This window comes from Notothenia rossii (assembly GCF_949606895.1).
Source record: "Notothenia rossii genome assembly, chromosome: 9".
NCBI lineage: Eukaryota > Metazoa > Chordata > Actinopteri > Perciformes > Nototheniidae > Notothenia > Notothenia rossii.
The window spans coordinates 27,609,034-27,622,821 of NC_136907.1; the positions used below are offsets into that span (position 1 = coordinate 27,609,034).

General features: G+C 40.1%; 1 protein-coding gene across 6 annotated transcripts in view; it reads right to left on the bottom strand.

Moving 5' to 3' along the window:
- The window catches only part of igsf9bb (immunoglobulin superfamily, member 9Bb), a 196,905-nt gene that overhangs the window by 131,311 nt on the left and 51,806 nt on the right, over nucleotides 1-13,788 (bottom strand). For all 6 annotated transcript variants that reach the window (XM_079647624.1, XM_079647621.1, XM_079647623.1 and 3 more), the window contains exons 2-3: nucleotides 12,878-13,069; nucleotides 2,145-2,291 (exon numbers count right to left, since the gene is read on the bottom strand). In XM_079647624.1, coding sequence (XP_079503750.1) covers nucleotides 2,145-2,291; nucleotides 12,878-13,069 — 339 coding nt within the window. The remainder of the gene's footprint in view (nucleotides 1-2,144; nucleotides 2,292-12,877; nucleotides 13,070-13,788) is intronic.

Here is a 13,788-nt window from a genome sequence, read left to right on the forward strand (position 1 = left end):
CTCGGCTGGACTTGAACAACAGCTGTTGTGTATCATGGTCTGCATCTCAATCCCTAGTTAAGAAAATAAGACAATCATACTAATAGCAGAACACATTATACAAGTAAATTGGATAAATAATGGAAAGATTAATTAATTATTAAAGAGGACATATTATGCTAATTTTCATATTTGTATTTAGTGTCTCTACTGTGACATGTCTCCATGCTTTAATGTTCAAAAAGCTCTTTATTTTTCTCATACTGCCAGTGCTGCAGCACCTCTTTTCACCCAGTCTGCTCTATATATCTACTTTTATAATTTTAAAATCATAAATCTATCGATTAGATTTATGATTCGAAAATTATAAAAGTAGGGTAGACATGTGGATATTATCCGGCTGAACGAAACGTCATCTGTCTCTTCAATTTGTGTCAACCACAGACCTTATTTCGAGCTATTTTCCAAAATCCTATGGAGAAATTGCATTGGTTTTTGTCGAAAGAACCGGAAGTGGTAAAATGTTAACTTACTTCCGGGTTTTAGGACGCGTCACTGTGGCACTCTATACACACTAATGTTAAAATATGAATGAAGTCTCTAGCTGAAAGTATGTGGAAGGAGAAGCATTTGGAGCACGGTGTAGTTAAAAGAGGATTTGAAGGTTCCTCCCATTGAGTTACATGTTAAAAAAAGAGTTTAAAAAGCGGAATATTTCAAAAAGTATAACATATTTTCAAAAGTTGAAAGTTTCCCATCATGTGCTGAAAAGGCTGAACATTTTGATATTTGAATGGTTTCTGTAGCTGAAAGTAGGCTGAAGTTATTCGACTGCAAAATAATAGATGAAATAATAAGAAGAAGAAGAAGAAGAAGAAGATGATTAAAGATTTGAAGAACTATAGTGGAAGGCTGTGGCACAGCATTCGCACTAATAAACCAGCGACTGTATTTGCCATGACACAGACAGTCTGTGGTTTGTACTTGTTTAACTTTTGTCCAGTTTCTGAACAGATATGAGGAGCTGTGAGCTCAGTGTGCTAACAGCTAACGGCTGATGTTTTGGTTTTCTGATTCAACGTCAGTGACGGCAGGCTGAGATCCTCACCGCTGATTGGCTACCGTGAGATCGCGCCAGGCAAATTTGACGCTCGAGGTGAAAAAATGTAACTCGAGCGGTTGTCTCTGCCCCGTGGAATTCGGATCAACCGCTTCATGCGCGCCGTCGGAGCGAATTTGCGTCTGTTTGTGTCTCTGCCTTGACTTTAAATGTAATCGCGCAGCCCCCAAAAATTGCATCGTGTCCGGTGTGAACACACCATTAGAGATGTCCTGCCGCTTAGCTTAACACCTAGAATGTGTTGGAGCCCTATCCAATAGAAGTGTGAGTGTTACATAGTGATGTCATTACAGGAGCAGTGATCTGCAGGTACCAGTTATTTCAGATACTTTTGCTCAAAACCTTTCAGTTCAGATAAGAAGTCCTTCAATTTGGTAAATCCACATTTCAATGACTAAGGTTACTGCCTTCTAGCTCTGTGATTGTTTGGTTTTAAACTTACTGCATTAATCTCTCTCACACACACACACACACACACACACACACACACACACACACACACACACACACACACACACACACACACACACACACACACACACACACACACACACACACACACACACACACACACACACACACACACACACACACACACACACACACACACACACACACACACACACACACACACACACACACACACACACACAAACAGCCAAGACAAAACATGATTTTCACAACAGATATAAAATGTCATCATTACAGATTCCAACAGGCTTATTTTAAGTTTTACAGTAGTTTGACTAAATGTGTCTAATTTCAAGTCCTTGTGCATTACAAATAGTATTGTTAGACTGACCTATACATTTCCAGTCGCCTGTTATTCTGTGTGCATGTTGGCATTGATTAAACAAGGCCTTTCAAATGTCTGAAGCCCATCTTAACACCACTGCTAGAAATGATAATAAATGTCATATTCAATATACTTGTACAACAATTTTTTTTTACAAAAGTCCAAATACAGACGTAAAGTTATATCTGTATCACCAGCACCATCTGTTTGATTTGAACAGTATGATTAAAGCATGCTGATGGCACTTACCGTTGACGGTCAGATGCACCCAGCTGCCATTGTGGAAGGTGTCATACTGCTGCTCCAGCATCAGCACCTTACACTCATACCAGCCCTGGTCGTCTGAGCGCACGTTCTCTATCCGCAGGGAGGACTTGTCGTGCAGACTGGCCCGGCCTGGGGGGGGGGGAGAAGGAGATGATGTGTCAGCAGAAAGGGACACACAGAGGTGAGTGGGATGGGTGGATAGAATTAAATAAGGAAGGAACAGGTGAGAGGACAAGAAATAAAGAGGAGAGAAACACCAGATGAATGTCAAAAAGGTGATCAACCTTCAGATGCATTAGATATTAATAGCATTAATATTACCTTGAACAAGCCCCTCTTTATGTTGCAATAGGCTTAGACTGTTTGTATGTCCAATAGACTAACTCAGCATCCGGGGTGTAATTCCCCAGAGTCTGTGTGTCTCTCACCTGGCAGGTTGCCAGTATTAAAGGTTACCTTTGTGTCATGAGTCGTGTACCTGCCTGATGCGAATGTTATTTATATATTTTTCAACCTGGATCCATCCCTTCTTTAAACATTCACATGATGATTTTGGTCATTTGGATTGTCTATCTTGTCATTTTATTATCAATTTCATTTATGGACATGACATCTATTGCTAGTTTTTCTCAGTCCTGGGCAAGATTTTTTATTATAGGATTTCTTTGGGAGTTTTTCCTAGTCTGTTTCAAGGATCTGAGAACAGAGGTTGTTGTATGCTGCTAACAATGACCTCTGTGAATTATTTTGTAATTTGTGATATTGGGCTATATAAATAAAATGTTACCCATTGATTGATTGCTCAACACACTCACTGCTGCACTGTTAACATTCAACCACGACCTGCAGTGGTAAATATGATGTGAAATGTGTCACGTAAACCTTAGTGTGGCTGAGATGTCCTTATCTCCATGTGTGTGTCGGTCTATTTTGGAGACGGTCTCAGGCAAGGGCAGGTCATTACTTCCTTTGAGGAGTGGGAAGATTCCAACATGACAACAGAGAACCCTCAGCTGTAGACAGGCTTTGCAATCCATCAGAACAGATATTGGTTTCTGATTTGCTGTACAGAGTCAGTAATAGCTGCCTTTTACTTTTACAGATCAAAAGCTGAGAGGGGGATTGATGATGTTGCTCCGGGCAATCTGGCAACTAAATTATAACAGATTGTGACTGGCAATACAGGCTAAACAAAGGGCTTTAAGAAGGCACATGCCAGCTCAAAACGTCAGCATTATCAAAGCTTTGCGATCCCTCATTAATCCCCTAACCCCCCTCCCCTTCTCTATACTTTGTGGGTATTCCTTACTCATTCTCTGTGGCTTTCATTAAACCACTCTGCAGTATCACAGACCAGGTAAACATATCAGGCGCACTGAGGTAAGGTACAGAGTTATAGGGATGTTTGTTCACTAGCCTTTGTTTTTAGGCATGTTTGTGTATATATATATATTTTTCCAGTTACAACCATGTTTCTGAAAAGAACAGAGAAAGAGACTATGTTCATTATTAATGGTGAAATATACATTTATTTTATTGCATCCACTATGTACTACAGTATGTGCTGACGTTTATATTTTGATCAGGGTATTTCTTTTAGATTTTGCAGGAATAGTATTATACTGTGTCACTATATTATAAAATGTAAAGGCAAACTAAGTATATTTATATAGCACCTTTAAACACAAGCCAATTCAAAGTGCTTCAAAGGGATATACTTAAACATGACATCCTTTTTACTTGATTTGCAAATGTCTTAAGGAAATAAAAGGTATTAAATTAAACAAATGTGTTTCTGGTCCTAAATGTTATGTTCTCAGAGTTAACAGCCATGCTGCTGTTTTTAGGTGTAGTTGAACTGTATAGATGGGAAGCCTGAATCCATGCAATAAAGAAGTTATTGGGGTCTACTTTAATATTAGTAGCACAAAATAGAAAACAATTTATGAGATATTTTAGTGAGAACAACATTGGTGGACCAACTGACGGTAAACATTAAACAAACATTTTTAAAACTCTCATTTGAATCGAAGCTCAATTCACAGTAGGAATATACATCCTGAACTGTGTCAATATAACAATGAAATAAGTGAGAGAAGAACCTAGGGGTAGCAAAGCAGCAGTCAGCATGACTTTGTTTCATTGAAGTAATTGAGACACAAGTCCAGCTGTTCCTCCAATGGTTTTCTGTTCAGTCAGTCTTTACGTCTTGTTTCTTCTATCAGTTTCCTGCAGCCGACACACGGCAGTCTGCCACAGAGCAACACTCCTCCTGATTGGCATTCACTGTGATAACACAGGAGGACTGCCTATGGTGCTCCAGGTGCTGTGGGTTGACTGTTCACTGCAGTGTTAATCAAAGGAGATGTTATTGAAATGTCATTGAATCTTAAAAAAACACGATTTCATTTTAATATTTGTTTCCAGAGATGTGAGCTATGCCATTGATGCAGACTGTATAGGTTTAGATTTGAACACAAAGGTTACATGGTATCAGGCTGATGTATCCACTAAATGTTGTTGGGAATGTACAGTGTCATACCAAGGCCATATGGTCAATCTTAAATAGTTTGTTTAAAATGTAATTAGGTTTTACAAGTCTTTGGAATAAATTGTAGGCCACATAGAAAGGAATACTAGGAGGAACGCCCATCCTGCTTTTATCAATTTAAATTGTTTTTTTAATCAGAAGGCAGCACATCCCGTTGAATTGGACCACCTCCGGAAAAAGCGCTGCACCGTTTTTTACTGAGCAATCCACCAATCTTGTGCGGCCACAAGGTGATATTATTTCAACTTTTCAGAAAAGCGCTAGTGAGTTTGACCATATCTTTAGACATAATTGATCATAACAAAGTGTTCAGTGGCCAAAAAGCAAAACCGGCGCCCAAGCGGATCGGGACCCTGTTGATAAGTATTTACCCTTCACTCTACAGCTGTCAAACTGAGCACTGACAAGCTGATTATCCCAGATTGTGAGAGCAAGTATTGTAATGTTGAAAACACAAGATCAAACATATACAGATGATAAAATCCCAGGGGGCTATGCTGCCCAGCGCCCTGCCAGGACCTTTCTGATAGAAGAAGCTGCTTCATGGACACAGGGCCTTAATTAGCTTCGGAATGTAAATCGAGACACCCCTACAACATACTGCACCTTGCATTTATTCTCATAGATGTACTTAATATTTAGATGTCCTTTATAAGTATGAATCCAACCAAGCATATTGTTTTAGTTTTATAAAACGATCAGATTTCAACTAAGCGAGATTTAAATGTAAGATGCCTGAATTTAGAAGAAAAATGCCACTATTCTTCTTGACCTAGCACATACTTTCACAATAATAAGGGACATTCAAAAATGTAATCTGGGACCACTGCTGTTTTTTATTTGTTCTCTATGCCTCCATTTCTAAATTAATCTTCATGTTGTTTTGCTCTCTTCCTGTCAGGCTATCAATTGATATCCATCTCTTCCTGTCCAATCTCATTGAATAGTTCTATATTTTTCTGCCTCGCCTACTCGGATGTTTTCTACCTCTTCCTCTGAAAAAAAAAAAAATAGGACAATGGCTTGTTTGAGACGAAGGGCAGACGGGTGTAGGAAACAGTGACCCTGTGGTAGGATCGACTCGTTAACCCTCAACATCATCATAAGTCTAAAGAGGGCACAATGTGAGCTGCTGTGTCTCTCAGAAGCTTTCAATGTGACCTGTGACTTCATTCCATGATGCAACATCAGAGTCACACTGCAAACAGCGGGAGGTCGCTGTTCGTCTGAACGCAGATATAACTTCAGATGTTCCTCTGCTGCATTCTGAAACAAGATGAATCGTCATTTTGCTTAAGGCTTGAGCTAGTGATGTGTCTCTAAGGACTGAAGACACAGCAAGATTAATTTTAAAACAGCACACCAAGCAGAAGTTGTGCACATAGTCTCTCAAAACCAGTCAAATGTATGTCATTGATATCTATGAACTGCTGTCTTTAACATGAATCCAATCCAGCTGATTGACAACAGTCTGAACAGTTTTGTTCTTCATTATTTTCAGAAGCTGTACAGTACCATTTAAAAAAAGTATCATCTTTGTTATCATGATATTGAAACCATGGTATTGTTAAGTGAAGAATGGAAATGCAGTTTTACTCTTACAGATAATCCAGATTTGGGGAAATTGGGAGCATGATAAAAGATATTTGATCATGCTAATAACAGAAAGGGGGGGATTATTTCAAAAATGCAATGATCAGAGGAAAGTTAAATAGAAAAGCAGGAAAGGGCATAATCCCTCTCGCGTCCCCAGCAAACATCACAAAGATAATCTGAGGGGGAAAGAGCTGCTACCTCCAAAGGAAATGTCATCTTAATAAAGCTGTCTGCAGTTAGTTAGTAAATGCAATACAGTCTACACTGAACACTACTGACAAACAAAGCTCTGTCAAGAATGTGGTGGTTTAAAAAAACGTAGTTTTCTTATTAAATGAAAGCAGCCACTGATATGCGAAATTAACGTAATAGATTTAAATCTTATAAATTAGAAGGCGTTATGTGGGTGGAGGCAGTGGGCTGGTAGGTTAATCAGTGTTTAACCAAACACTGCCTAACACAGAGTACCGTGCCAAGTCTATTCACCACAGGACAAGCTGCAGTTTAGAGCTGTGTTTTTTGGCAGTTTGTACTCAAAGCATCAGACGGTTTGAGTTAAAGGGACTGTGAGTCTTCCTCTGTGTTGGCTGGCTGATATCCAGTGAGTGTGTGACATTATATTCAGGAACTAGGCTATTAGCACGTTACTCCCCTCACCATCAGTACATTGGAAATAGTGACCCTCATTACTACTGCTTTCATATGAATCATCAATCAGCAATGATGACATATTGGAAGTACGTCGTCACTACAGTTATAGCATCAAGGGCTCTCTCGACAAATAGCTATTGGATTTCCCCATTGGATTTTGGTATATTGCAGAAAAAAGCACACATTTATGATACTTACCGGAATTGTTCAGAAGAATTATTCTGACACATGATCAAAACGTTGTGATTTTTTTAAGCGTAAATGCAATAGCCAGAAGTCAAAAGCTAATGTTAGGCTATAAAGGAACTACATCATAGTTGCATGACTTCACCTCACTTCACCGCTAAGCTGAAATGGCTAACATTCGGCGTGATGACGTTTAGTCATTTTTTTTAGACACTTGTCAGCTATCGCTAGTGTTGTAGTCGAGACCACCTTATCCGAGACCCAAGACATTACAGAGGCCGCAAGACAAAAGACTAAGACCAAGACTTTAAGAGGTCAAGACCGAGTCAAGACCAAGACCAAGGCTGGGCAAGACCGAATCAAGACCGGAACCAGACTACTGTGAATCCAACACTACACGATTAACATACACACACAAACACACACACGCCAATTTGTGTGGCTTGTGTAGCCACATTTAATGATTGATGAATTCCGCAACATCTTCACTGCAAGAGCGTTTGAGTGTGTGTGAACGGGGAGAGATGAGGGGGCAGCAGCCGGTATAGACCAGTGCCGTGTTTACAAACATTGCGGCGCATGAGGGCAAAGATTCAGAGTCACGTGAAGTCACATTATTGGTTGAATTTTTTAAACAGGGCGTTTTACATCCAATGACATCCCCAGCAACAGCCGTGGTCTCGACCATGGATGTATAATAAGAACGGTCTCGACCGGTCTCGACATAAAATCTCGCAACCAATAGGTCTTAGACCGAGACAAAAACAAGACCGTTAAAAAGTGGACCAAAACCGGTCTCGAGTACTACAACACTAGCCATCGCCGTTGTTATGACACAAAGAAGCTTCAGACATTCACTAGAGGGGTTTTTAATAAACTATTTTATGTCTTTCAACAAAACAAGAACATCTCTTCAGCTTGTGTTAACCACAGTCTTTATTTTAGGCTTTTTACCACAAACATGTAAAAAAAACCTTGATTTTGGACGTAGGAACCGAAAGTGGTCAAATGCGATGTCATTTCTGTTTTTTAGGACTTCATGGCATCTTTTGCCAAATGTAGGCACTTGCTTGATCTTTGCAGTGTCTCTGTTGGGCTCTTTTGTATGTTCCTGTTCATGGAACTGTGGGCTGGTCTCTGCTCAAAAGTAGCATTTCTGTTTGTTTGGACTGACTAACAAACAATTTATTGCCCAATACCTACCGTTCAAGTTTTGAATGCCATATATTTATTATATTTTCTCCTATGCTTTTGTTTCTTCTGCAATTTCTTGTTTTCTGAAATACTGTTGTGATATGTCCTTCAGGGCCGCCACAACAACTAATGAAAATGCTTAAAACATGATATTCATACATCTGTATTCATGGAATAACATTGTATCACTTTTGTAGTTCCTATTTATTCTTTCTCTAGTTTAGACATTAAATATTAAGGAACAAGCAAAAAAATACTAAGACAGCCGACTCTACAATTATAAAGTTAAAGCCTGTGCCGACATGGGTTGCCGTTTAAAAGCCAAAGAATCAGGTCTTCTCCTCACCACTATTCCTTAAAGGTCCCATGAACTCAGCCTGAGCACACACACAAAGGCTGAGTTCAGGCTGAGTTTCGCGATGTCTCGCTGTCTCAGGCTGAGTTCAGGCTGAGAAATCCGCGTAGCAGCGGCTGAGAAAAGATAGGGCTGAGTGAGTGTGTGTGTGTGAGGAGCTCCACGGATTTCCATTTGGACCTAGGTATGGTCACGTCACTATACTCAGGAAGAAAAAAATGGAAAAAGAAAAATCTCCAACGAGGCGTTCTGGGGCGGCATAGACAGGTATTTTCTGTGTTAGAGTTTTACTCGCTACAGGGTGTACTTTGAGGGTTTTCGACTCGGCAGATCGTTTACATGCAGAAACACCTTCATAACACACAAGGGGACGGGTAATAACCGGAAAAGCATGACATGGAACCTTGAACTTGAGTTAAAAACGTTATGGGGTTGAGATAGGTTTGTAGGAGAATTGATCAGGAATCAAGATAAAAACTGTGGTATGGTGAATCTGACTCCACTTACACTGAGCAATGTATTGAGGATGCACCAGCAGTTATTGATATAAAGATGGACTACTAAAAGCAATGAGTGCAATATATGGATACATCTGTTAGGCCTACACACAATGTTGAACCATCACCCAAATTTGACTTTATCAGATCTTTCAACAGTTATTAGAGTAACTTTCATAGTTTGTCTTTTAGTTTAAGTTTTAAAAGTTCAAAACATATAAGCACTTTGGCAAGATATGGCACAAGATGGAAAATGCTGAATAATTGACATATCTGTATTTCTCGGTCATGATCGGTTGTTTCTGTGAACGGCCTAATGGTGTGTCACCTTAAATGTTGGGGCCGCAAGGAATTGTGGGAAAGCAGTATCTCCAGTCTTTCCATGAAGGAATGTCAGATGTGAACTAAGCTTAAGGAGTTTATAAAGGACCATTTAAGCTCCTTCCTTTCATGTAGAGAATTCAAACAGCTGTTATCATGGCTGACAATTTGAAACTTCTGGGTCATTTGACTCCGTTAGGAACCTTTCTGAGAAAAAAAATATTATACAAAGACTATTCAAACGCAAACTGTTTTAAAACACAACCCCAAAACTTGCTAGCCAGCTTAAGCTTTTGATGTTTACTAACAGAAAAAAATATTTATATAGAGCTGTACAAAGAGGCAGAGGACTGATGGATGTTTTACTTCCCTCACCCTAGATGAGGAGGAGAAGGAGGAGAATGAGGGGGAACAATGAATTAGACATCAACCATATTCTTTGAAAACGTTAACAAAGACTTTGTTGCTCCGTGAAGTTCAAAAGCATAATCATATATGTAACCAGCACAGATCCATTATGAACTATGAACAAATATTCATGTATTACAGAAAAAAAGAGACTTGTGTTCTGTTGACACAATTAGCATTTAATAAGTAATTCATTAATAATTGCCGCGAGGACACAGAATTAATACTTTAAAAATAAATAAAGACATATTTAAAGATTCCCTCCGGGCAAAAAATATACAAATACAATGCTTTGAATATTAAGTATGAATGATAATAACTAATAAATATCATAATTATTTCTAGGCATTCATACACAACCTCACAAACACTTTGCCTTTATGCAAATCATCAGTGCCATGGTGAAAACTGTAGCCTCCATAAGAAGGGGACATTTTTGAGGACTGACCAACAAAGTGAGCTATATAGGCTACAGTAGCTGCTAGTCCCAGCTAAAAACAGAAGCTATGAATATGCTAATCGGTTCCTGTCTCCATTTCACTGAAAAGGCCTTCATGTGCACTGTTACCCAGTGGTGTAAAGTAACTAAGTAATACTTTTGAGGTATTTTGAGAATTTCCATTTTTGGTTACTTTTTACTTTTACTTCACTACATTTATTTAGTACCTTTAGTTACTTGATGTGAAATATAACCAAGTGTTAGATCAAACTTTGGTTCCACCTGGAGTAAATTAACAAGCTACCCCGCAGTATACAAAGTCATTCAAACTAGCTGCACCTTTACCAGCTTTGAGAACACTTTAATGATCAATCATTATAAAACATATCATATATATCATTCCGAAATGGAGCAATCTGCACAATGACTACTTTTACTTTTGGTACTTAAGTATATTTCGATTCTAATATTTTGCTACTTTTACTTGAGTAACATTTTAAATTCAGGACTTTTACTGTAACAGAGTATTCCTACAGTCTGGTACTTCTACTTTTACTTAAGAAAAAGATCTGATTACTTCTCCCACCTCTGCAGTTACCACATCACACACTTGTACATTGATTGCTGGACTACAATTAGATTCAAACATCCCTAAATCCTGCCGTTTGGTCAAGGAGATACAACTGAGTTTTAAGTTGAGCAAATCAATGTAAATAGAAACCTCTGCACATCCATCATTCAGCATAAACACCTCAGTGAAGTACCAACAAGCAAAACACATTATTATCTGGCGGGGCAGATTCAATTCCCTGTGAAACAGAACTTTGGCTTCTGCCCTGTGACGCAATGAAAGGTAATATGTGAGCAGTGTACAATTCAGGAGGGATTTAAATCTGTTGCGCTTGTGGGGGAGCTTAATGCAGAGTTAAAGGGGACAGCAGGGGCGGACTGGCCATTGGGAATACCGGGAGTTTCCCCGGTGGGCCGGTGCTGTGTGTGGGCCGGAGGACCATAAAAAAAAAAAATTAAAAAAAGATTTTTTGTATAGTTTGTGTATACAGTGTACAGTATTGTAGCGAGCCCTGGGTTCAGAGGGAGGGGCTTGCATAGTGGGGGGGGGGGGGGTTGGCAGGGAAACAGGGTTCAGGGGGAGTGGCTGTACGGCTGTACCCGTAGGATAGAAAAGGGGGAAGTGACGTCTGACTCAGAGGTCACGTGGCTGTTACTGAGTTTAGGCTAGTTAGCTAGCAGGTTTATTGTTTTGGGTGCAGTCACTTTTGCCTCCACTTGCTGTTCAAATAAATGTTGAAAGAAAAAGTAAATTTGTTTACAGTTCTGTTTTATATGGGTGTTGAAGAAGAAGAAGAAGAAGAAGAAGAAGAAGAAGAATTGGGAGGGATGAAACCCTCTTTAATGGTCACACATGCAGAGCACACAGCACACACAGTGAAATGTGTTCTCTGCTTTTAACCCATCCTAGTACCAGGAGTCTAGTACTAGGAGCAGTGGGCAGCTATTGTACAGCGCCCGGGGAGCGATGGGAGTGAGGGGGGAAGGGGGATGTCCGGTGCCTTGCTCAAGGGCACCACGGCAGGGCAGGAGGTGAACTGGGACCTAGAAGTAGAAGTCCACACTCCAAATAGTTCTGGTCGGGGACTTGAACCGGCGACCCTACGGCTCACAGTCCAAGCCCCTACGGACTGCCATAGATTTAGTCCCTAATTTTGCTCTCAAAGTGCACCAGATTGATGCATTTAACTTCAACATTTAAAAAAAAAAACTTCCCGGGGGAGCTTACCCCCGGACCCCCCTAGAGGAGGTGAGGTCCACCACCTGCCCACACCCACTGTTAAATTGTCTCACCCACATTGAGGATGCTTCCTACGCCCATGTTTTATTCCATGTGTCAAGTCAGGCAAATTGGGTCAAAATGTTATTGCATCAATGATCTGTTAACATTAAAATCACTAAATATATGCTGTTATATGCAAACTATTTTGCTATGCAACTCAAGGGCTCAGGTAATGTGATTACTATATGAATAATGGTCCAAAATAACATAAAATGCATAGGGTTTTTTGTTAAGTAACATACTTTCGTCGCCGGCCGGCCGACACATGCCGCGCATTAAGTGGGCCTGTCTGTCAATTAATCCCCGGGCCACTTTTTCCCCCCAGTCCGCCCCTGGGGGACAGTGACATACACACCTCCATTGTTGCTAAGAATTGCAGATTGACGGATGGATGGATGTCTTCTATCATTGGTTGAAATTGGTTGGTACTGTACTAGCACACGTAATATGGTGTTTGCCAGAAAAAACAAGGTCTACTCTGCATATATAAAATAAGTTCACCGTAAAATGGAGGATATCTGAAAGGGTTGAAAAGGGATTTTTTTATTTCTTCTAGACTTCAAAGAGCTACAGATAGCAGCTAAATCACTGTCAAATAAGTGGCAGTGTTTTTTCATATCAAGCCACCGATTGCAGTTCTGATGCAACTGCCTTCACCATCTTACCGGCATATTCCGGGTCCACATGAGGAGGGTAGAAGCGAAAGTTGATGAAGAAGGGGATGGGCATTCCATACTTGAACCATTCCACCACGTAGGGCTGGCCGTTCAGGGGGTGGGACACATCGCATCCCAGGATGACGTTCTCTCCTGCACGTGACGTCACAAACTGGGGTTCCTCTCGCACTCCTTGGGCACCTGGGGGGGGGAACAGCCACAGGTTAGCGTGGTCAACAAAGGGAAATCAAACCGTATTAAAATGATAAACGACCAATACTTTTAAGTCTTTGATTAATGTATCATATTTTTACTACGGCCTGTAAACGCTAACGCGTTATCTCAAACTATTCACCTGGAAGGGTTATCGCAAATTAATCACATTACCAAGTGTGAACCCAACTTTCTCCGATAATTCCAGCGTGGATGTTTGTCATGAATTGCATGGCAGTGAAAAGAAAAAGAAAGCGTGCAACTTGGTACAAGTGTAACGGCACACCTGATCCTTAACAAATGTTCTGCTCTTGTTCTTTAAGCGTAATGGAAACAGAGGAAAGGCATTTTTTTGAACCATGATCCAGTTTCTAGAAGTTTTCAGGAGTGTGAGATAGCAGAAAGGGACACCACTGTAGAAACAGAGGATGCTCGCAGTATGATAGCGGCAGAGATAATACTATATGTCCTGTGTAGCACACATCACACAGAAGGTGGTCACTGCTCGGGTTTGTCGATGATTTAGCTACATTTGGGAACATTGGCAGATTTCATGTAAATAATCCAGAAATTGTCGAAATGTATGATAGATGAAAAAATAAAGTAGAAAAACCCTCTGATTCCTCGGACCAGTTTCGGACGCACTTCTACATGTATGTTAATAATAGTATTATAAACTTGTTAAATCATGAATAATCTCAGGTCAT